This window comes from Patiria miniata, unplaced genomic scaffold (assembly GCF_015706575.1).
Source record: "Patiria miniata isolate m_02_andy unplaced genomic scaffold, ASM1570657v1 HiC_scaffold_13, whole genome shotgun sequence".
NCBI classification, from domain to species: domain Eukaryota; kingdom Metazoa; phylum Echinodermata; class Asteroidea; order Valvatida; family Asterinidae; genus Patiria; species Patiria miniata.
The window spans coordinates 12,484,412-12,510,850 of record NW_024037051.1 but is presented as its reverse complement, the minus strand read 5'-3'; the positions used below and the strand labels follow the sequence as shown (position 1 = coordinate 12,510,850).

The 26,439-nt window shown below is 38.8% G+C and overlaps 1 protein-coding gene across 1 annotated transcript in view; it reads right to left on the bottom strand.

The window, feature by feature from the left end:
* Nucleotides 1-15,729: 15,729 nt before the first annotated feature.
* LOC119721319 (A-agglutinin anchorage subunit-like) overlaps nt 15,730-26,439 on the bottom strand; it is a 31,647-nt gene continuing 20,937 nt past the window's right edge. Inside the window, exons 3-8 of the mRNA XM_038191344.1 lie at nt 21,874-21,930; nt 20,663-20,767; nt 20,171-20,269; nt 18,889-19,019; nt 17,712-17,822; nt 15,730-16,389 (exon numbers count right to left, since the gene is read on the bottom strand). Coding sequence (XP_038047272.1) covers nt 16,138-16,389; nt 17,712-17,822; nt 18,889-19,019; nt 20,171-20,269; nt 20,663-20,767; nt 21,874-21,930 — 755 coding nt within the window. The 3' untranslated portion in view covers nt 15,730-16,137. The remainder of the gene's footprint in view (nt 16,390-17,711; nt 17,823-18,888; nt 19,020-20,170; nt 20,270-20,662; nt 20,768-21,873; nt 21,931-26,439) is intronic.

Below are 26,439 nucleotides of genomic sequence, written 5' to 3'. Positions count from 1 at the left end.
AAATTAATTATCGCCTTGACTTCTTTCTTTTCACAAGCAAGATATTGGATGGTCTTTAATTGCTCCGAACGCCAACGAAACAGACCGTAAAAAACACACTCTTTGTGGGATTCCTGTTTTGTAGACGTGAATATTCTCTTCCAATTCAGCGATCCCAGTCATGGATAAAACGGGAAATTCTTTAATGTCACGCCGCAAGCTTCGATATTAGCTAAATTAAATTATGATAAGGAGCGATAATTGACCTAATTCTGGAAGTCCTGCTCTCGATACTATAATACACTCACAAACAATTAATAAAAAACCCAATAATTAATCAAAATTACGACTGTTAAAACAGGTGATACGTTTTGACACCTAATAAAGTCTGCGTAAGGTCTAGTTTATCGCTAGTTTTGTACTTTTGTTCATGATTATGCACGCCAAAGCTTTGATTTACAGCACATCAATGTTCGTATACATTGTACACTGTTACAAAAAAAGTGAAAATGAAACTGGATATAGAAAAGTTTATCAGTGCCAAAAAGGACGAAAGGTATCACACAATCTTTTTTGAAAAATGTCTTTGGCATGACACAATAAACCAACAATAAAACAAGATGAAAAAACAGGCAGGCAATTCTTAAAGAGTAAACAAATGCTGCCAAAAAAGCCTACGTCTATAATAAGTAAGTTAAGAGAGAAGGGAGGCACGTCGCCCCCCCCCCTTCGAGGCCTTTGCCCCGCCCCATGCCCCGCACGTAATTAAGGGTATTAAGGCAATGCGACCTTTTTCAGTGTCCCCTCCAGAAAAATATGAATCCCCATCCAGTAACCCCTTGTAAATTGGACTGCAGTTATATCGCTGGTGCCTATGCACAACTGCCAATGTTATACAACTCGATGAGTACCAGACGACAACAAATTTAAGATTCTCGCCGACGATTGCAAACTCGTTCAAAAGCAATCAACTTTACCAGCCCCCCCCCCCCCCAAAAAATGGCTTCAATGAGGTTGGATCTATTTTCATTGCCTGGGATATGAGCTCTTCTGGACGTTGTCCTCATAAGGGAGTTGCGCAAGGGAAAAAAAAAAGATGCGTTCGTAAATTTGAAAAAGGAACAACAAGATTTTGAGGGGAAAAGTTGATGAAGGAAGCGAATTAAACCCACTTGTGTAAGTCAAAATTGCTCCGGAGAGACCGTGCCGACGTGTAAACCTTTGTCGTGATCATCTCCATTGGGAGAGGATTTTCAAAGGCTAACGATAATATGATACCGTTATCCTCACCGTTAGTGTGTATAATTCTGTAATCAGGTCAAATTTTCCACACATCCGTGCAAATGAGAACAGGAGTGATGACCCCTCTCTTCTTGCCGTATTCAGATGGACATGAAAACAAGGATGTTCGTTGAGTGTCTTGAGAATACCGGACCCATGTCTAAGTTGATAAACCCTTTTAAACACCTCTTTAGGCGAATTGGGGTCTTACGGGTACGGATTTCATTTTTAATAGATAGATTTGCAAGCCAGATGTTTTTGACCGGTTAGAGTTTCAGCTTAAGAGGATACTCTTCCAGAAAATCGTGAAAATACGAGCATTATATGTTTTCATTCAAGGCGGTGCTTGGTGCGAAGACTTTCACGTAAAAAGAAGTGAGCGTGAACTGGCAGGACCTGCTTGCTCTATTGTATAAGACGACTGCACCACAATGTGCCACTGTCTTGTTACACAAGACGCGTCTGTGTGGATTGATATTATCAGTGAATGTCATCGATTTTTCCCTTGTCATGAATTGGTAATCTTCAAAGGTCCCTTTTTTACTTAATCGATTGGGACTGTTCGGTTATCAAATATTAAATATCTGTTTCTTTTATGTATAGAGCCTGAACACCACGGTCTAATACACTTGGTTCATCCTTGGTGACCTCACCAAGACACCAACTCACAAACGTAAGCGGCCGTTGCCTAGTAATTAATTTTGCGCGGGAAAAAAAACCAACGAGAAAATAGCAACCAAATACCGCGTTGCAACCCGGAGTGCACCAAGGGGGAAAAGAAGAAGCAATTTTCATGAATGTGTATATTACAGGGATATAATTAGCCGCAGGCCCCCCGCGGCAACGCCATCCAAATGATAATTTAATTTCCGTGAAACTGTTTGCGACACCTTCCCTATACCTTTCCACGTGCATCAAAATTAAGATTGGCATTTTACCGCGTCTTTCCGACCTAATTCACGCTTGGTGTGCCGCACGTGGGAGATGTGGTCGCTGTTTATTACGTATTCATCACCACTCGCGTAGCAATATTAACAAAGAGAATCTTTTTTAATTTTTCATAAAATTTCTGCTGCTCCTGACTGCTGTTTTGGTCATAAAGAAAGGTCTCACTGCATATTTCATGCAAAAAACTGTGTTCTTTTGATGAAAGAACCGCCAGATATCGATTTTTTTCCCCCGAGAACTACGGCGTATCTCATGCGTGCAAAGACCGTTAAGGGCAATTAATGAAAAATAAAATTACGCAGGCCTACTTTTATTTCATAGGTTCTTCATTTCTACAAAATTAATGGCAGGTAAAGTAAATAAATAAAGCAGACTGTTTGTCGTTAATTGGAGTGTATATGGACAGCAGTAACGGTTCCCTTCTTGTTTACACAAAACCATGTCATTCTTTTCTAAACTGTCTGCAAAATGCAAAAGCCTTTCATACACAATTTTATTGAATGCGACTCTTCTATCTGACCCACAAACCTCGACACCCTTTGCAAAATATGGCATGTTTGTCGGATTGCAACGAGCAGTGTGTTCTCCTTCAGTCTGAGTGAGATGACTATTTTGTGTGTGATTGCTCGCACACTGAGAGCATCGCCATAATGGCAAATGGGTAAAAAGGAAGCAGGTGACTACTCCCATAACAAAGCATTTGGGTCACTGATAGGTATCCAGCGGCATAATTGCCTGCTAAAGTACTTCTGGGAAGGAAATCGGGTTTCAATTTCACTTGGGATTGTTGAATTTGTCATGGAAGCACATGGAACACTGCGCGGATTTGTGTTGAAGTGTCCTCTCGATTAAGTGAAGAGTCGTTCACAGTGCAAATGTCATCAGCAATGGAACATCCACATTGTGTGTCCCTTGTAATGGTCTCTGTTCAGCATGATCGTCGGTCATTTTCATAAAAGATCTGTATAAGGAACAAGGCCGATGATCAATTACTTAGGTGGGTGCGTTTGTTAATAATGAATTGATGTCTTGCAAGTGAACTTGTGACTGTCTTGTCACATGGATAGTGATTATCAGGGTGGCTTCAGCTACACTTTTGCCTGTTTCAGAGCCCTCGATCGTCCTCCTTATACACAAAATCTCGCGTGTTTTCCATCCCGTTTGTGCAGTTACGTTATCCTTACGTCAGGCCTAACTGTAGCTTGCTTGCTCGGTGTAACTTCGATTGCAACTGCTCGAATAAAACTTTATGTCACCCCCCCCCCCCCCCCTCAGCCATATCTCGATATCGAGTAATCCTTGCATGTTTATCTTCAAAACTGGCAGGCTGATATGATATTTTTTTTTTTTTTTGAAAAGTATAAAAAGTATATATACCTATAGTATACTTGTTCAGTGTTAGGGCGTGGTCACAGTAGGAAAGTTTGACAGACAACTTGGAGGTAACCAAATGAATTGCAAGGGAGAGGAATTTTCATGAGGAACAAAATATATTTTTGACAGTATAAGGAAATTCTTCAGAATGTAAAGTGCGTCAAAATAACAAAAGATTGTGATGCTATCTTTTTGGAAACTGCCTGGAACCAGTTGTCTGTACATTGTTGCATGACTGAGTTGTCAAGATCAGAACTCCTCCCGTTTACGCGCCTGAGTCGAACTGCGCAACTTTGTTCCCGGGCAGTTTTCTGGTCGTGATTCCTGGCCAACTAACCGACCGCCTTTAAGTCCCTGCACTCGTAGTTACCTCAGCCAAGTAGGTTATGTTTTCATCAGCGTTGGTTAGTTTGTTGCTGGGTTGGTTGGTTGGTTGGTTTGTCTGTTAACAAGATAACTCAAAAAGTTATGGCCAGATTTGCATGAAAATCTTTTTAATGGTAGTCCTTGGTACAAGTGATGTGGATCTGAGTCTGGATCCAGGATTTTTTAAAAGGATTCTTCACCATTTATGCGAGTATTTCTTCTGGGTTTTCTGACAATATGGCGGGGAATTGTTTAGCCGTGGCGAGGTTTGCGCTCTCTGAGTGCTTTCTAGTTTATCAGTGGAATTGTATGGATTTCGCTTGTATACGAGACAGTAGCAAAGACAAACACACCTTCGATTTTTTTTGTTATGATGTCCCTTGAAAATACTCTTCCGCACACTGGAAAAAAAAACACTCTTTTCATTCTTGTGTGGCAGAGGAATGCAAAACGTGGGATTCAGTCAAGCCCATAATTTTATTTTGGAAAAGACGGTTCCTCTTCTATTGATAACGACAGAACATACCTATATGCAACACACCTGATGGTATACTTAGAAGAAACAAGGTTTTACGGGACATCATTTACCGAATTGAAGCAAGTCAATTTTCACTGATCAATCTTAGATCTGACGCATCAGGTTACTGTTAAGGCTAAACGACTTCATTTTAAACTTTAATAACAGTTCGAGAGAAATCCAGCCGGCATACTTTGATTTATTGACGTATAAGTCTCAGCCTCCATGCGAGTGTCAAAGATCTCGGGCAAGTGGAAGATGACACTATACAGCAAGGGACACCTCTTCAAGAGGATTGGAAAAAGATGGACCTCGATGAAAACAACATTGCATCGAACTAGTTTTCCCCCGCGACCGTAACTGCTTTACATGATGTGGACTACAAAGCACGGTGCCACACGCCAGAAAGTCTGGATCGTTACCAAACCCATCAGTTTGAACCCGATTAGAAAAGCGACAAAAACCCATCATGGAATTATTGCCATTGCAACATCCAAGGTTTAAAGAAGGGGAGGTAGAAGTGTGACAGACTTGTTGTTATTGAGTTCCGCAATACTGCTTCTTTCAACTACCCAGGGAAATCTTGAAGAGACACGTGCGACGGAAACGCGCGGCTCGGGGGGGGGGGGGCGTTCGGTGGGCAATCACCCAGCGGAGATGTTCTGCCTCGACTGAAAAAAAAAGATCGTTACGGCTCAGGGTGATTCGGCTACGATGCTTTGATTTGACCTAAAATGTACTAACAATTTCACTTGTCGTTTCTTTCCAGTTTGACGATTCTCTCGCCCCTAGCCGGCAGTGGCATGGGGGAATGGGGAATGGAAGGGAACTAATAATTCTTCATGGCTGTTAATCTGTTGTCATGTTTCGTTGCGCTACCTACCGATTGGCCGCCCTCAAGGGCAACTCGCGAGTGCAGAAAGATTGAAAGCGTCCTTATAGTGTTTATACCAGTTCTCTTGTTGGTTTGCATGTTCTGTGTGCTTGTTATAGACTTGCTGCCTGTTGGGTGCTTGTAATCAGAATGTTTCTTTGTTTGATTGCTAGGGCTGTTGGGGTGATTGTTGGGGTGTTTGTTTGTTTGTTTGTTTGTTTGTTTGTTTGTTTGTTTGTTTGTTTGTTTGAAATGCTTGGCCGGTAGCTCTCCTACATACGTGGAACTGGTTCTTGTTTTATTAAATTGGACACAATTTTTGCCAGCCTTCATATTTTGGGGAAAATGGTTCTGGCGTGTTCTGACACTATTTTCTTTTTAGGTTTTTGAATGAATGGCTCTCGGTTTTCACTTTGATTGTAGGGTGAATATTTCATTAATTTCACTGTTTTAAAATTATGTTTAACAATCCCTGCCGATGTACACCCTACAACCTAATTTAAACACCTGATTTGATGGTTCGGCGTATTTGTCAGTGAATTAAATTGGCTGTTGTACAGCTTACTGGCATAACGCATTTACATTCAAACACAATGCGCTGACGGGATTAAGGATATCATGATGTTGGATGGATTGAAAACAACCGCTCCATGTCAGTTACTCTGACAGCAGCTGACACAATGCTTCCGCCATTAGTGGGGGCCTCCGTAAGGGTACAATGGCTCAACGTCCGGATTGGTCTGTTGGCCCATGGAGGTAGGCCCAAGCTGAGAAGAAAAGTCTATAGTGAGGCATTTACAGCCATGTGGTTGCAAAGGGCGATTTCTAAAAAAAAGGTTACGCAACACTTCATTTTGAATGAAACTACATGTACACACACATGTTCACGTTGGCGGGCGAAATCTTTGAAAATTAATTTCTCCTGTTTGGAAGACCGTATCTTTATGCAACTTTCAGTTTTCCTCATAATGATCCAAGTATGTGCTAAAAAGCGTTGTGATGTGTTCATTACTTTTCGCTGAAATTGGAAAAAAAGGCCTGGCTATATACGCGCACTTTTGAAAGTTGGTACACTAGCGGTTGCAATATCTTTTTAAGACACACATATTAATAAGGTTCTTATTCATTATGGTATGCAGTATAAATTAGGAGAAAAGCCTCCTTCACGAGTTATTAATTGATAAATATTACCCTTTTGCCGGCTTCCATTGGTCGATACTGAGACCCACGCCAAAACGCGCCGTGTGACGATAATGAATATGCTAATCTACCATACTCGGTCAACGGTCACGCCTACGGTGCTTTGCTGAACAATGCACGTCGGTTGTGTCGGCGAAAGCAAGTCTAATTCACACATACAGTTGGCTATCTGTTTATGTTTATCCTTTTTTTAACAAAGTGATATGCGGCCAAGAAGCGTATGCGTATACACGCGTCATGGCGAAATGTGCACCCGTCCAGAGCAAAGACTGCATGAACTCGGGACGAAATGCAGAGCGGACGTAGAATCTCATTCTCATTAGTTACAACCGGCAGCAGGTGCATGTTTAATCTCCTAAACTCTAACCTGCCGACTGAGCGTTCCGCTGAGTGCTGTCTCGTCTCATCCCACTTGTCAAAAGTACAGAGACTTGCCAGTAGCGATGACGACAAAATGACGGAATAATGCACTGAAATAGTGCGTAACCTATAAGCAAAGGGCATAACACACTGACACTCTATCCGTTCTGGCCAATCTTGTAATCTGACATCCATAAAGGGCTCAATTGCCCAAGATTTATAGCCAGGGCTGTTCTATCAGACTTCTCAGCGAGGCAACAGGAACAGAAATTATATAGTTAATACTTTAGGAATTGACTGCAATTGGTATTGTCAATGTGCTATGTTTTAAGTTACTGGAATTCTGGGCCGTTATAATAACAAAACTATAACATTCTGCCCCTAAATAGAGCTGAGGTATTAGGGAGACTTGAACTGATTCCACCTCTCCCAAAGGTGTAACTTTAATATGACGTTAAGGTGTCTCCCAAAGGTCCTATTTGTGGTTTTAATGTTCGGTGTTTTTTTGGGGGCTTTATACCAAAGAGCTTCACATTACTCCAGTTCATCAGACCATGAGACCATTTTTTTTTTGCAGCAGCTCGAGATCGACGCAATCTGGTCGCAAACAGGTACCCATTTTATACTCCTGGGAGTAAAGAGGCAACTGTGGTAAAATGTCTTGCCCAAGAACACAAGCACCATGTTCTCTGTCAGGGTTCCAACCCAAATATTGCACATGGGTCAAGCACCGTACACATTGAACAACTTGACTCCACACTTATCATCTTATTGGAGTTATACTCTTCTCATGCCACAAAGAGAGCCATGAATGAATATATACGAATAGACAAACAGCCTACCTTGTTTATTAATATTATGCATGCTCCAAACAGCGTAGTCAATCTGGTTTCCTGGCTGGAAATTAAATCCTGTGCTGTTTTTCACTCCCAACAATCGTCGCTGGCCATTGTCCTTCAATTATGTCAATGCCGTCCCGCCTATTGTGGGTGGATGCAATCAATTAAACACAAAACACGTCAATTATAAACATAAAAAACTAACCATTTTAAACATCAGTTTGTTCTTAACCTAAACAATTAAAAAAGCACAAATATACAGATTTTTTTTTACCAATAACATGTCATTTAAAACGCATTCTTTCATGTCATGCCAACTAAACAAATTCAGCGGTTCCGTAAAGCTTTACATTAAAATCAGCAAGACTATTTTCACGCTAAAAAAAAACAACTCGATAAATGGGTTTGTGTATGAGTCATTTTGGAATTTTCATGTGACAACAAATAATGTGATACATATGAATATTCATATGTGACACGTGAATTTTTATATGCGATATCTAATGGTGAGTTGAAAGATACATATATTACAGCTAATTTCTGTTTCATCCATGTTTGAAATTAAGCAATGTTTGGCTTCGGCCGATCACTCAACATGTATGAAACAAAGATGGACAAGGTTTGAACACGTACGTTCATTGACAACTGATGGGGTTACCCTGGTAAAATAACACGAAATAAATAAACAAATATATAAATAAATAAGTTATATATTCATTGAACTCACTACATTGTACACTTTGTTCATTTCTACTCAAAATGGTTATTGTTTTATTGTCAGTGTAATCAGATTTTATCTCGAGGAATATTCTAAGTTTTGTTTACTCTCATAATTACATTGAATATACACTGAATGTACTGCATTGTTGCGTTTCTTCCTGTCCACTCCAAATGCTTTATTGGTTAGCATCATGGTTAACTATTGTACTTAATTTTGTTTCATGTTTGTTATTAATTTGCAGCTGCATGTATTGATTTGGTATTTTCTTGATTTGAAAATCAAAGAAGTCTTTAAACTCCACTCGACGCATAATGATTATTATAGTTGAATAGCCAAAAATAGCACTAAATAAACCAAGCGCTTTGTGCATACACAAAGAACGCGTAATATAGTTGAACCGCACCAAATTAATCAAGTGCTTGGTGCGTTGCGTCTATAAACGCATCGTCTTCTGAACTTGATGCCATTCCGCACTGCGAATACCTCTTCGGTGATTTGCCCAGGGACGTAATTCCCGCCCTGATTTGTGGTTCAATTTGGATACGACATTCCCAAATTACTCGAGGCGGTCTCGTCTCTTCCCCCTGCCGTTCCCAGAAGAGATACCCGGCGCCACTCAACTCAATTTCCCCAGCAATTTCTGATTATTCATCCGAATTCCAATGTTATGAATTTGTTTCTTAAAACAAAGAGTTCATATTCAGAGAACGTGTCTCCGTGTGTTGATTTAATGACAATGCCTTGAGCCATGCGCAAGTAAAAAGGCAATCACATCACCTGTGAATCAAGTGCACTAGGCTTACTATTAAAAAAGATTCGAGGGGTATTAGATAGGCCAATGTAAACAAATGCTGCTATGAAATATTTCGCCAGCATAAAATACTATGCATATAATAACATAATATCAGTCGGTGTTCGGTAATAACACGCTGTATAAATATTTAACATTATTATGTTTCATATGTTGTTTCTTTATCTCCGGTGATGTCTTTCAACAATATTGTATGGGCGGTAGCACGGCAGATTCGGTAGCACTTTACCCGTGTTTTGTCTACCACACCTGCAGTTTCGACTGTAATAAAAAAAAAAGTAATGGACGAAAAATGTCTTTGAGCTATAAAGACAGTGAAAATAAGAATCTTGAAAATAAAATAGATTAAAATCCATATACGCACTTCAATTATTGCCATACATTTGCGTTTCCCAGATTAATCAACGCTCAGAATCATTGAAGTCATTCGAATAAAGCAGAATGATGTTTTCATTGCTTTGGGTAAAAATGGGGGTGGGGGAAATCTTATATGCAACAATTCCAGGCCGCAAATCCGTCGCTGCTTCAACACTGATGCATTGACAATTCGGAAGTACAGTGTTTCCCCCAAAAAATGTGCGAGCAGATTCCTTTCATTTCTCAAAAACTACTTAACATGAGTATTTCATCTTGATGGAGCATATTAATTATATACTTGTGTATAATCAATGAAAATGCCATGTAAATTCGTTCTTGCAAACCAGAGAGCTGACAGATTGTAAAAGGCTGTGGGTTTTCCACCCATTCCAATGGGGTTTACACAGTTAGTGATATCAGCGCGTCAGATTATCATGCGCCTTTTCACTCTGATGTAAATTAAGTTGACTGTGTAAATCCCATCCCATTGGAACGGGTGAAAAACCCATGGCCTTTTATAATCTGTTAGATATCTGGTTTGCATGAACGAATTTCCATGATATTTTTGTTTACTGAATATACAGAAGAGTACAATTAATATGCTCCAAAAGATGAAATACTCATGTTAAGTTGTTTATGAGAAATTAAAGGACATCTACTTGTACAACTTTTTGGGGGCACCCTGTACATGTGCATGCAGTGGTGGATCATGGAGGTAATTCTACCTCTATGGGCGGATCTACAGGGGGTAGGGGGTCTAAACACCCCTCTTGGACCGGCAAACAAAATAGAAACACTGTACAGAAAAAAAATGCCAGCTAAACCCCCAACTGGCAGCTTGACTCCCTCTTGATCTAACCTAGGATACACCCTGACTCATTCCCAGGAGCAACGGTGAAAATTTCTTTTCGAAACGGACAATTTCCACTTTTGGGGGGGTCAGGAATGGTTAAAAAAAAGTTGGTTAAGATTGTAACCAACGTTTTTGTAAAGCTTTCCAATTTACCAATGTTGGGTACATTTTACCCAAAGTAGGGTAAAATTTGTTCATTATTAACCACCTGGTAACCAACAGTTGGTTCAAATTAGTCATTTTACCCAACGTTGATTAAATTTAACCAAATTTGACCAACGCTGGATGAGTCAACTATTTTAACCAACCGTTGTTACCAGGTGAACAGCCCAACAAATGAAAAGTTAGTTAAAAATATTAACCAAGTTTACCCAACATAGGGTAAAGTGTACTCAACATTGGTCAAATTGGGGGGAAAAATTACACGATGTTGAACCAAATTATTTTTACTAACCAAATATTAACCAGTGTTTGGAGAGTGTATAGTTTTCTAAGTAGGCGCTCTCTTACTTGTAACATGATGGATAATAAGGGAATAAATGTGTGCTCCGGAGGTTTTTATCACTCTGTTTAAGACTGCTTAGAGTCTGGGTGCTGATAATTACCCGAGCCGGAGGCGAGGGTAATTATCAGCACCGAGACTCTAAGCAGTCTTAAACAGAGTGATAAATACCGACCGAGCACATATTTATTCCCATTCATAAATACCTTTTCGGTTAAAAAATATCAAATTATTCGTTCAAAAAATCCCGATTTTGTTTAACAAGTTCACTTTATGCTTTTTTAAACATCCCTCTAGCAAAATAATGGAGTGTTCAGCTGGCGAGTAAGCTTGTAAACAACCCTTTTATGGAGATTGACGCGCGCGTAGCATGTTCTGCGCGATGTCGCGCAGAACGCACCTGGGGCGTTGCGTTTTGAATTTCGAACTATAAAATTCTGACTCGCTGGTAGTGTTGCGCATGCCTACGTGAGGATTGTGAACGTTCAACCAATTAAACGGTAAGAGGCACTGGATTTGTAGGAGTCCACATTTTATGTGACACTGAAAAAGTGTTTAAGACCAGCTAGCCATGTCTTTATCATCCGTTTAAGACCGGACACGTGACGGGCTCTCGACCAATAGGAATAGCTAAACTGTCTGAGGTATTTATGAATAACGATTGAGTAAAGAATGGAGTGAAATGGGGCATGCACAATCTCTGACACCCAATGTCAGGACCGGTGTGAAATATTGTTTTTCGCAACCGTAATCACTAAAAAGCAATAAGTAGCTAATGGTTCGTATCGGCCAACTGTGAACAGTATGGTTCTCGTTTTATAACTTCCTTTAAATCCCACAGAGCCAGAAATGCCGACCAGGACAAATCCATTTGATGAAAAGGTATGATTTGATTGAAAATAATTTGATTGAAAAAAGGGTTGATTTGATTAAGCTAATGTAAAATTATGTAAAATTATGTCAAACTTACCGAGTTACCATGAATTTTTAATACGCATGCGTGCTATGGTTCATGAATAATAATAAATAAAAAAGCTACAGCCAGCCACAGGTATACGGTATAGGAAAATGGATACCACTGAAAACATGTTATGGTTTACGGGATAAAAAGAAATATCCCAAGGTGTTCATTTGTATTGAGATTATGGCAGACACAACAGAAGGCGCTATTTTGCTTCGGTATTTTTGGGTAAATACAAGAGTTTATAAAACAAACAGCGCCCTCTTCTTGTGTCTACCATATATACCTCAAGAGGTTAGCGCCTCACCATTACTGACGTGAAATAACGAAGTCACAGTAGCGACCTGCTTCATATGGAAATATAAGGACGCCCCCTGTAGTTCACTATTCGTTGTACAGTTTGGCGCCCTTTTCGATATCGGGATATTTTACGGATGAGGAGGCCCGTACGATGGACTTAGGCCCACGTCTATTAATTGCGGGTGTTTTTTTCTCCATTTCGCAATTGTACGATTCGTAAAGCATAATCTTAATGGACTCCCCAGTACAGACATTGTTGCAAACAAGGTATTTCTTCTGTTCGTTTAATACGTAAAGGAGTAATGCAAGATTACGAGCTGTTTCCAAACAGCTAAAGAACAAGGCAAACTCCGAAAGATGACTGACATTATATTTGGGAAATGTTACATGTAATTAAGTCATCTTTGGCGTGATTGGCTCTCGAATATTATTTATTTAAATGCGAGCTTATTTTAAACAATATATGTTCGCATTTTGCAACCTTCTTACACTTTTTTTGTATGTATGTAATGTAATTTCACTTTTCCAAACTGATATTCGTTATAGTTTCTGGACACTTTAAAACGCTTAACAAAATGATCAATGCCAGTCTAAAAACGTCAATTGCGAATTCGAGTAACCATTTAATGCAAAGTGTGAACAAAAAAGCAGTGATGTAAGCGGTCCTCATGACAGGTATACAGAAATATTCCACGAGGTAAGAGGAAACACCCACAAAATGAAACACTTGCCATCATTCGAAATAATGGCCCCGATAAAAAAATAATAATAATAAAAATAAAAAAACCAGGCTTTTCCCCGGGAGAATTCCGTCGACCAAAATCATTAACCTTTGGAAATGGCAAAGCATTGCCTGCCATCAATTGCCCTTTAAACAACGTCCAGATTGGCAATGTACATGTATAATTTTAATAATATACTGGATCAGCCTAGCATTAGATGTATCATCCTCCCTTTGGACTTTTCGAACATGATTATCTTCATATGAACATTTCATGATCATGTCTGTAATTGATTTATTCACATACATACAAGCGTGCAATGTTTTTGCAAAAGGGCTTTAAAAAATTTCAAATAAAATTCACAAAAGTGAATAATAATAGTGAATAATAAAAACTGAAGGCTAAAATTGATAAATAAAATTATCTTTAAAAGCATAATGAATTAAGTTATGGTGCTAATTTAAAGTGTTTTACAATTTACAAGAAAAACTTGAAAATATACCAAGCCTCTATAGAAAGCTTCTGAAAAGGTTCGACATTTTAAGGAACTTAAGGTACTAAACAACCAACGATATAATTTAAATTAAAAGTGCATATATCTTTATAAGATTTTAATTTCCAAATACGTTTTAAATTTTTAGTTTTGGTAGGTAATCCAACAGCAGCACAACATTTTGATGGGCGATACCACTCAAATTCTTCCATTTCCGACAGAATTTGCATAATTCCATACAATTACACAGTCGCACTTACTGCGTCCAGGCCCCCCCCCCAAAAAAAAAAATGTAAAACGAATGTTGACATGTTTTGTGTTTAATAATGCCAATCACATTGCCTGTACATCTGAACTGTAAATTAGCGTTTTGCGAGGGGACACCGAAAGGCTTCAAGTGCGCTGTTCTACTGCGGAATCCATTTTGTGTCCAGCTTTTAAGACTCCTTTGTTACAACTCTGTCTATGGTCGTCAACCCGTAAATTGTGTTAGTAAAAATATATTACAACATACCCTATCAAAACGCTGTATCACCGTTAGTTGTACGTTGTACTATACTTATCCTTGTATTAAAAATATCACTTTTCTAAACTCTTGGAGTTTATTTACATATAATTATACAGTACATTACAGTTGACAGTTATAACCAAAGATATAAGGCCTCTTTTGTGAAATTATGTGAATGACAGTAACACCGTTTCTCTCAAATTCTAACTTTGAAAAAAAAATGTTTTATTTGGTTCTATAACCCAATTCTCCAAAACGTTTCGCAATAAATTTCAATTTTAAAATGTTTACGCTAATTAAAAAGAATCAAATGTAATTTTGTTAACAATAAACTAGCGTTTTATTTACAAAAAAAATGCTGGTGCATGCGATCTGTGTATCTTAATTAATTGTCTATTTCAAACATACATTTACATGGCGATGTCATATTTCTGCAGACACAATGTAATAAAAAAAACAAAAACGGGGAATAAACATATGCGTTTCCCTTTAATATTTCCTCTTTGATTGTCATTTGAACTTAATCTGTTTTTTTTTCAAGTGCAAGTATGATCCGTTGATTTTGAACAAATGCAGAAAAAAGGTAACATCGATTTCATAAAACGTGCATTAAAATTCAGAAGAAATTAAGTCAAATCGACACTTCTGTTGAAAAGAGTCTGCAGCTAACAATGTTCACATTTAAAAGTTGAACCAAATCGAAAATGTTTGAACCGTATGCCTGTTTTTTTCCCCCCATATCACGGGAAAACAGGGTTACGGTTCGAACATTTAAAACCCACCCGATAGCTCACTGTGTTTGAAACCCTCAAACTACAAGAGCAACCTAACCGGAAATATTTTCAACCAATCAAATCAAAACAATAAACCATTTTTAAAAGTTTGTTTCTCATGACTAAATCATATACCATCTATTTTTCAGATCATCACTGCCTAACACTGTCCCGACCAAGGTTGCCTTACCAAACATTACATAACTCTGTATACCATACATGTGACGAATTGGCTCTTATATAATACCTTATGCGTTAAGGCTGAGTCAGAGAGCAATGCCTTTGCATCGCCGGGATAGGAACGAGTAAATCTTTGGGTGCATTCATTGTTACCAAATTAAAATAACAAAGTACATCCTCTGACATACCTGTAACGAAAAAGGTCTATACAAAGACGATGATGTCTTACCAAGTGTGTATAACACTACGGCAGATAGGTGGTGGGATGTGCCTTTGATGATACAAGCATGGCATTTGGCACATAGTCAGAGTATGTCATGAGAAAGATATTTGGCTGTAGGGCCATCGCAGATTTGTCCTCGGAAAAAAATGTGGCTGGAATAACAAGCAATGGCAGCCAATTTTTAATTTGCTTGTTTGTCTACCTATATTTTTTTCAAAGGACAAATCTGCGATGGCCCTATTTCTTGAGACACACCCTGACTGTGTGTGTGTATTATCAAAGACATGTCCCCTATCTGCCCCAGTATATCGAGTGTAGACATGTTTTATTGTTTTAGGCAAGCAAGCTTTTCGTGCGACAAACAATTGTTACATTTTGGCTGAGCGCAAGAATGTATCTGCTGGCTCTGCAAACACAAGATGATCGCGGGCACAGAGCATCCCATTTCATGAACAAGGAATACTAGTGACCGGTCTGAGCTCGCATTAAAAAACTATCGAATTTTAAACACAATCTAGGTTGATCATTACCGCAACGTCCTGCTCCTTTTGGAGGTGCGCTTCAACTTTGGGGGGGGGGGGGGGGGGTTCGGTATCAAATGGGTATGTATCCTCAAAAATGCATAAATCTCACCATCTGTCCAGAAATCAATTTGAAAAGATGATGTGGTTGTGAGAGAAACCTGTTGACACTCAATGAACGGTATGCTCCATGTCTTCAGGAGACCAACCAGGGCACACGTCTTGAAATAATGAGTTTACAAATTCTTCTCAAAATCACTTAACTCAGAAAATCTTCTTTTTTTGCCACATGGTGTCACCCAAACTTCAACTTACTGAAACCCACAAGCCGAACCCTAAAATCTAAAATAAATGAAAAAAAAATAAAAAATAAAAAAACATTCCAACCAACTTGGTGTCCCTAACTGCTTCCAGGACCAACAATGTCTTACAGACAAAAACCCGGAGAGACCATCCCGACACCCTCAGCACACGTTACTGGTGCATTAAGCCCAAGACGGCCACAACGGATAACAGAACCCCCGACAGACACCCTGATTGACCCATCCCTGCAGAGTTCTCGTGGGAATTGCAAACTTCACCCTCGCAGCACTGGGTGCAGATTTCGGATTCACGCATTGTCTCACAGAATACGGCAGAAGCGGTGTCGTGTTCGTTTTTACACGCGTCTGGGAGGCAACTGCGGGTCAGGTTGACGAACTTGCCGTCCTGGTTACGGCGAGTAGTCTGAAAAGTGAAGGATGAAACGCGATACATAAAAAAAAAACAATCTTAGAATCTCCTATTTTGTACCTACAGGGTGGTGTCATTTTAGGCATAAACCTCAATGTTACAGCTATTTCAGCACCAAAAGTAGCCAGAATTTTGCATATTTCGTTGTCGTAAGTGTTCTTTTTTTTTTGGTGATTCGTTGTTGTGTCAGAACATGGCAGTAAGCCAAAGAGCAAACTTTACTCACACATTTTTGTTTTCAATAAGTTGGGTTCACAATTTGAACAGAAAGCCCTAAACTGAACTGTGTCTACCTGAAATGACATCACAGCAAAAAGCACCCTGAGTTGTCCGAAAAGCATGGATTTTTTTTTTAATGTTCAAAAAGTGCACTTTTCAATAAAATTACAGAAAAGGGATGTCAAATTTTGTCATAAATTTAAGAGGAGTTGAAAATTGCACAAATATATTCTTAAACTTTTGCAGCAACAGCAAAAGACCCAACATGAACATTCGCTTTGGTCGTTACTGATTTTTAACTAGGAGAATTACGTCGGGCATACTTTATGTTTGGAGGCATTAGAAGCACGTATAGCTCAAAAAGTCGAGTTGCAACACATCTTCAAGGCTGAAATCAGGATTAGCGTTCCTCCAAAAGTTGGATTTAAAAAGGTTGTGGAATGCTCGAAGACATTTCCGTCATTTTTCGGGTATATGTAGCCTAAGGTGTGATGAAAAAAAAAACGACTATTGTGTCTGTCATTAAATGAGTTCAAAAGGTGCTTTTGAGAGCTGTTTTCGGGTCCTGTTTCGACCCGAACGTGAAATTTGTGTAAAAGTCGTCGTTGGGGGCAGCAAACAAAACATAGCGAATCGTGACGTAATAAACAGGACTCCCGATGCAGCGTAGTATAAACGAGTCCTGTTTATTACGTCACGATTTAGTATGTTTTGTTTGCTGCCCCCAACGACGACTTTTACACAAATTTCACCTTCGGGTCGAAACAGGACCTGAAAACAGCTCTCAAAAGTTCCTTTTGTACTGCATTTCATGACAGACACAATAGTCGTTTTTATTTCATCACACCTTAGGCTACATATACCCGAAAAATGACGGAAATGTCTTCGAGCATTCCACAACCTCTTTAAAATTAATCAACGACCATTTTGAGTACAACAATATTTCTTTCTTCTCCTCAGTTATCCGGCATATATGAGTGGAATGCAGAATAGCCTTTAAAAGTAAGTGACCCCAGCCCCAAATTAATGTACATTGACATCATTTACACAGTATGGCGCATGATTGTTACAACTGATTGGATTAGCAGTAATCTTACCCAGCATCTCTCCCCGGCCCCACACGTTTCCTTCGGTTGGTCGGCATTCTGCTCCTTATAACAAGGGTCACTGGTCATGTTAGCTTCACATGTATAGCAACTGAGGCGAGCCTGCGGAGTGAGAAAGAAAAAATAACCGGCCATTCAATTAGTCGCTCAAACTCAAACAAGACTTGACCAACAAACAATGAACCGAGAAGAAAAATCATGTAGCCAGCTAGCCATTAGCTTTTTTGAGATACGTCAAGAACAATTACAGGAGGGCGCTCTTATGAATGGATAACTGTGTTTTTTTTTACCCATATTTATCAACTCCAAATAGCGTCCTCTTGTGTCCGCCATAACTCAAAAGCTTTTCTTTAGGGGGTAGTTGGTGGTTGGGTCAGCCACCTAACTGAGAACTTGCTTGACTGATATACGATGGCTAGCCAACTATTCTACCTATACTAGAAAACTAGCTAGAATGACATTCTGGATGGCGAGAATTGAGCTGATTAATCAACCAACTGTCCAGTACTATAATAACTCAAACAGCTTTTCTTTAGGAGGGAGTTGGTGGTTGGGTCAGCCACCCACTGAAAACTGTCTTGTCTGAGAGACGATGGCTAGCCAACCATTACCGCCTAGCTAGAATGACATTCTGGATGGCGAGCATTGAGCTAATTAATCACCCAGCTGTCCAGTACTGTATAGTCCAGACCTTAACAAGACCTTCACAGACCTCTTATTTTGGATCAATCAGTTAAATGTTCAGAGATCAATCAGGTCATGTAACTAGCATATACATGTAGATTTGTTTTTCTCCATTGAGGAAATACCGACATTTGAGTCAACATTCCTTTGGTTTTCAGAGCCAAAGTCACACCGGGAGTACCTTCTCAAGACATTTTGAGACCATTTAGATATCCATTCCAAATAGAATGACAATTATAAATCCCAATTTAACATTAAATCAATATGTCATTAAAGTAAAAGGATCAAGACTGTCTGCTCATTCATCTGGGACTTAAATCAAATCTGATGTTCCTTGATAATTATGAGCACCGGTGTGATGTCTCGGGAAGATCTCTACTTAAACGAACAACCTATACCCAGCCACCCAACTATAGATATGCCTTCTGAAAAAAAGAGAGATCAATCCAAAGAGTAGATTCCTCCTTTTGTTTTGCCTACTTACAGCGCTAGTCATTCCGGTCATTGGAGCCTGCGTGCTCCCATCATCACCCTCTGTGTTACCGCCTTGTGAAGCCATTCCAGAAGGCGTGGTGTTGGACTCAGTCATTTGACCACCTGAAGTAGGATTTTGGTCTGTACGAACGAAAAAGTGACGCTATTTATAAACTTAATGAATCAATTACTATGTCAATATTACATAGCGAGCACCCCAAACAGTTACACTGTCACTTAGGGATGACAACGACAATTAGGGACGTCACCAGTGCAATAAACTGATTTCCAATGTCAATGATACCGATTACTGATGATCTCAATGTTCTCTTTTGTGGTCGGGATTCAAAAAGAAAACGTCCCAACTGGCATACAATGGACTTTATTCATGAGTCGGCCATTTTAAATGGATAGCGAGGTAAACGCTTCCTTTTTGGAACTTGCGAGTAGAAATGTAAGTAATGAAATGAAAGTTCATTAGCTAACCCTCGGCAGTCCTGAATCCTCCAATTTAATATGATTTTGCACACCCCCTTGGGAGTTGGGGGAATTAAAACCAGCCTGCTTTGATGAATAGTTTAGACTTTGTGATTTAATATATCCCCAATGTTTTAAGCCACATTTAAAACAAAAAAGTGTAAGTGAGGCTTGGAACGCACTCCAATCTTAAAATAGTCTGGCACCATCCCATTCAACAGTTTAGAATTTATAACATAGATTCGGGGAACACGATCTAAAATGGCTTACTCGCGAATAAGGTCTACGAGTTCGCACTGAGAGCATCGACTTGGTTGCTACTTTTACATTCTTCTATTTGGGCTTAGTGTCGGTTCGAATTCCGCGTCGGTCAATACTCCATTTAACCGACGATTGCACACATTTCAGACGCGCGTTGAACTAAAAGGTACCCATAGCGACTTTGGTCGACCCAAATATATTTTGGTTTCAGGTGTGTATCTTTAATGGATTGATTTTCCATGGACTTCGTTCCCAACAAATGCAGCAGCCGATCTTACGATTGTAGTCGCTCCCATGTGCAACTGTTTCAAACTTCCAAGCATCATTACCTTAATGAAAGTCTTCGGAAGAATTTTAGTTCCATGCGACTAGGAATACGAGTCCCACAAACGTGTCAAGTTCTCGCCAGACCAGGTCTAGGTGCATCATTCGTAATTTTCTAGCAGCAGGATTTCTTGAAAGAATTGTTGGGACTTCGCGTGCGGATGGGACTTATAAAAGTTTTAAACATCGGCAAGATTTGTTTTCCCGTTGGAATTTCGAAATGAGCTTACCGCCAGTTGACATTTGTGTTGTTTGTGTGTCAGTTGGCGAATCTGTGGTAGCAGATGTACTGCCTGCCGGACTTGGAGTTGTGATCTCAGGAGTGGAATCTATCAGTGAGAGAAAAAAAGAAAGAAAATGTTTGATTAAACACAATTATTTTTGGGAGTAGGGTACAGGTGTTCTCATTTTGTTGAAGAGGCAAATAATTCGTTTTCAGTATCCTGAAAATGTGTTAACTGTATACTACGATTGGATAGTTACAATAAACACCCGTACATGTACTGTGATATTATTTTACATTGTATTTTTTTTTAATGAATAAATTCAGATACGATTGCTAAGAGAAGTGCAGATCCGCGAAAGGAAAAGTATTGAATGAAACACTTTTCAATGACTGATTTCAGACATGGTTCTTTTCCAATCTTTTTTTTTAGAGGTTTTAGGTGTAGATACAAAAGGAGTGCGATTCTTGAGCAACTCGTTCATTACAAGGCACCTACCGCCTCCTGCCGTAGACATCCCCGGAGGCGGAGTTGTTGCGTCAGCGGCGGCAGCGGTGCTGTTGTCAGTTGCCTCATCACTTGCCATGGGAGTTGTGTCCATACCTGTCCAATACATAATTTCAGATTATAAAAAAACCCCAATTATCTAGTTAGGAAAAAGCAGTCTACTGAAGGACATATCCCTCCTCAAAGCTCTCGACATATTTCTTATTTCTGGCAACATGGATCTAACCCTTTTTGTGTTTTACATACAAGATCGTCTACCTCTACTCAACACGGGCAACATTTCGTGGAAGGTATATGCTGACGTTTCCAGTTTTGGGGGTCGGAGCAAAATAGGGATTTTTACTGGTTTTGTTTGAAAACGTGCCTAAAAGTTGTTTGTCATTGGGTTTCAAATTGTTTTGAAACAATGTATGGCGCTTTCAATGTCTAACATTTAACATGAATGCCGCACATCATTTATTATTTAAAATGGCACCATTTCTACAAGAGTACCATTAATTACGGGGACAATAAACAAGTGTATAGCCCCGGAATGTGGTTGTAAAATATTCTCAGTGTTCTACGGTGGCGTTAAAAAGGACAGTCGTAAATTCAATTCCTTCTACGACAAACACGATATACAAAGCGGGCAAAGTGATCTGAAATATATATTTTTTTAAATCCACCACGGACACCTGTTAAAATCCTTTCATTGCATAAAACAGTAAAGCTGATCTCCCCATGCTATTTTTGAGTTTCATCCCTAAAATATTCAAATTTGGGGTCAAAGTATACTTTCCAGTAATACATTTGTTTAAAATGAAAACTACTGCAGAAGGTAGAATAATAAGCAACCCAAATCAGATATTTCAGACGGATTTTTTGGTTCGTTAGAAGGGCAAAAGCAACCGAAAACAAAACCCTATTCGATAAAACAGGCAAAATTGGAAAGGAGACCAAAACAAACATCGAAGAGAGTGACTCTTTATTTTATGAGAGCAAAGATGCCCTAAAATGTATTTTGCGGAATTACGAAAAAATAATGTCTTTGACGTTCAAAACAGGGTCACATACCCTCTTCTTCTCAGCGGAATTACAAAATGCTTTTACGATCAAACAATAGAGAAGTGCCTATACTCTGGACACGGAAAAACCTCTACTTTCCTAGAACTTACAGTGGTAGCTCCTAAAATATGTTTACTCAAGAGAAATAGCGCCCTCACCAGTGGTCATTGCAGTTGGAGTTCCTGTCGTCTGCGCAGCGGTGTTCAGCACAGTGACTACAACGATACAAAAGAATGAAATACATGTATATAAAAGGTATCGTATCAACACCCACTGAGGGTGAGTTCATTTTTCACTTCGGGGCGGAGCTTATGTTGCAGAAAAGGGGGTCCGAAAACGGGACCCTATCACGAGTCGGCCATATTAAATTGAAAGCGAGGTAAACTTTTAATTTGTTAGAACTTAGCGAGTAGAAATAAAAGCAACGAATTAAAGTTCATTACGGGTAATACCCGTCTGCTCTCTGATGAATAACATACAATTTGGGATTATACCCTAATGTCTTGATCAACATTTAAATAAAAAAAACGGAAGCGAGGTTTGCAACCCAGTCCAATAAAAAAATAGTCTGGCACCATCCCATTCAATAGTTTACAATCTATAAAACAGATTCAGGGAACACGATCCAAAATGGCTTCCTCGTGAATAAGGTCTATAATGAGGGTTGACGAAACGTGGGACAATTATTATAAAACTTCTCAAACTAAGTCTATAGTATTTTGCAATATAGTGAATCTTCATCGCTTAGTGCAAGGCTAATGTCGTAAGATTTCCAGCATAAGATGTGGGAATTTAATGGCGATGTAAATAAAGGCACATGCGATACTCCATCCGTTTGCAATGTCTTTTTTGGAGCCAGAAGATGGATGCCGTTGAAAAAAATGGTCAGATTTCACCGGGGAAAAAAGTGGAAACTTGCATCCACCTCATAGTCAGCTCAGCTGCGTGGATGCAAATTTCACCCTTTTTTTATCGAATCTGAATACGTTACAAATGTAAGGGAAAAGTAAAAAAGAAAAAGAAAAAAAAAGGCAATTGATGCACACAGGAAGGGTTATTACACGACTACATGTATATTAAAGGGTCCATGCGTTGACATTTTCTGAGGAACACAGTTTGTGCAACTTTCTCCTCTTAAATGTTTGAAAACTATTTGGCACTCCTTTTTGGTTAATTGTATTGAACAGAAAAGTGCACTTCTTTAAACATTAAAAAAATTTCCATACTTTTCCCGACAAATGAGGCCACTGTTGCTGTGATGTAAATTTTGGAAGACACTATTTAGTTTAAGGGTTTTCTGTTTAAATTGTGAAACCAAACATTTGCTCGTTGAAAACATTTGTGAGAAAGAGTAACTCATTGGCTTACTGCCATGTATATTGACACAACAATGAAAGACCAAAGAAAAGAAAATTTATGACAGCAAAAATATCAAAAATTCTAGCAACTTTTTGTGCTGAATAGCTGTAACATTGAGGTTTCTGCCTGAAATGACATCACAGTTTTGCTCATGAATATGGAAAGTTCATTAGCATAAAAAACAAAAAGGGCACCAAAATATAAACAAAATATTGAAAACTAGAGGTCTATGTCTGTTTGCAACAGAACATAGGGCTTTTCCGCATTATGATTTTTTTTAATCAATAATATGCCCTGAATATTCATGAACATAAAATCTGTCAAAAGAATTTTGCATTTTGCATGTTGCGTTCGGGAGATATGGCTAAAAGGTCCGAACAAATAAATATTCATATAAAATCTCAGGATGACGTCATCATGACGTCACCTCATTTTTAATCTATAACACATCCTGGTTTAGCCACATACCAAGTTTCAACCCAATCGGACTTACATTTCTGTAGATATAAGACTTCACAATATGTACGTAAATTTTCAAAAATCAATAAATAATTAGGTGATGACGTCATCGTGACGTCATAGTATAGGCAGAATTTTTGTATGAGGGTCTTCCTTGGCTGTAACTTTGATGACGATTCCAGATCGCCAAGTTATAAAAATGGTGCCTTGAAAACGTGTACAAAGTCAATGGGTTAAAAATCCAACAGCAGAAAAACTGCACCTTTAAATACGTGATTTGCCTTTAAACTGAAACATTTTTATCAAATATTACTTGATATTCTGACTCTTGGGAATATTTTCAATCAAATGACAGGCGTAAAAAAATACGATTTCTTTTTCCTTCTCATAGTAATTCTCAGCCGAAGTTCAGAACTACTCAGTAAGATATATCTTTGTTGTATTGGAAAAGACTTGTGGAGAAAGCTGTGTACAAAGTCTATGAGAAAAATTAATTATTCATGAATCCATAATAAATCATTTGATGATGACGTCATCATGATGTCATAGTCTTGGCATAATTTTTGTATGAGGGTCTTTCTTGGCTGTAACTTTGATGACGATTCCAGATCGCCAAAATATGAAAATGGTGGCTTGAAAACGTGTACAAAGTCAATAGGTTAAAAATCCCACAGCAGAAAAACTGCACCTTTAAATGCGTGATTTTCCTTTAAACTGAAACATTTTTATAAAATATTACTTGCTATTCTAACTCTTGGGAATATTTTCAATCAAATGAAAGGCGTAAAAAAAATATAATTTCTTTTTCCTTCTCATAGTAATTCTCAGCCGAAGTTCAGAACTACTCAGTAAGATATATCAGTGTTGTATAGGGAAAGACTTGTGGAGAAAGCTGTGTACAAAGTCTATGAGAAAAATTAATTATTCATAAATCCATAATAAATCACTTGATGACGTCACCATGACGTCACTCTTCGGGACACATCTTGGCTATAGGGACTATGCTTATGCCAACTTTCAATGATATCTGAAAAAGATTAATGCCAAAAGTGCTATAATACGTCCCTGTCTATGCGCATGCGTGAACATAAAATCCGTCAAAGTTAGCCGAAAATCTGCTAAAACGGTCACTGTGGACAGGATTTGACCTCAGAAACACGTGCGCTGCAGGCTGACTGACATACGATGTATGTGCCTATGTACAACGTACGTGCATGTACATATACATGTACATTGTGGACGTTCTGTCCTGTGCATGTTTTGAAGCAGAGGTATTGTCAACGTGAAGTTTTAAGCGTGCGCAGGGTATGTTCGAGTTTGCTTATCGCCTCGAAACATTGAAATGTTTTAGACCTACTCTTCAATCGACGATTAAAGTAAAAACAAATATAAAAACTGCCATGGTTGATTTTTCAGGAATTTTCAAATGAAAAAGGGTCTTTTTATTGTAACTTCCGGTCTGATGACGTCATTTGCCTAAAACTTCGCACACGTCTTAAGTGGGTCAAGGTCATCATATACACCAATATTTAGGCGATTACGACAAACTTCGCCACAGACATCTATTCAAAATACATTTTTGCTAATTTTCAACCTGTCGCTAGAGGGCGCTCGAAGATTGCATGACGTCATCGGTAAATGATTTGAAGAATACTGTCAGCCAAGAGACTAACACCGTTAAAAGCAAGTTCATATCTATTACCACTTTCAAGTGATAAGCCACTTCCGGTTTGGGCCTTTTTCGACCGGAAGCAAGGGTCACGTGTTTTCACGCACACTGAATGAAATAAAGACCTCAACCTATTCTACCACTTGCCAGCAACAAAATGCTGCGGACGCGTACGGTTGATTTCTTATGCATTTTTGAATATTAAAAGTGTCACAATTTAATTGCCTATAAATACACACCTGATGACGTCATCATGACGTCATCATTACACAATGTTGTTTAAATTAGGGTCTTTGCTTGGACAAAGATTGGTGTAAACGAACTACTGGCAAAGAGTCAAAAATGCCCTTTGCAAATCGACAATTTTTTTAAAATTTCTGTGTACAAAGTCTATGGGAAAAATTAAATATTCAAAAATCTATAATAAATTAGTCGATGACGTCACCATGACGTCAATCTTTGGGACACATCTTTGCTATAGGGACTATGCTTATGCTAACTTTGAATGATGTATGACAAAGATTAATGCCAAAAGTGGCGTTGAGAAAAAACGTGCACAAAGTCTATGGGGTTTAGGCGACAAAAAGAAGAAGCCAAAAAAAACTAGAAATGTGTTTGTGGACAAACACTGAGCTGTTTCGACCGTTTTATTAATGACTGCCGTAAAGGAGTTTCATCCAGGTCGAATGAACATGTACATGCGTATTCTATACAAAAAGTGTCTATCCTACGTCCCTGACTATGCATGAACATGAAATCTGTCAAAGTTAGCCGGAAATCGGCTAAAACGGTCACTGTGGACAGGATTGACCTCAGCTACACGTGCGCTGCGCGCGGGCTGACTGACATACGATATGTACAACGTAGGTGCATGTACTGTACATGTATATTGTGGACTGTGCATGTTTTAAAGCAGAGTAATTGTCAACCTGAAGTTTTAAGCGTGCGCAGGGCATGTCCGAGTTTGCTTATTGCCTTGAAGCTTTAAATATTTTAGACCTACCCTTAAATAGACAATTAAAGTAAAAACTAATATAAAAACTGCCATGGTTGATTTTTCAGGAATTTTTTAAGGAAAAAGGGTCTTTTCATTTTAACTTCCGGTCCGATGACGTCATACACCTTAAACTTTGCACACGTCTTAAGTGGGTCAAGGTCATCATATACACCAATTTTTAGGCGATTCTGACAAACTTCGCCACAGACATCTGTTCAAAATACATTTTTGAAAATATTC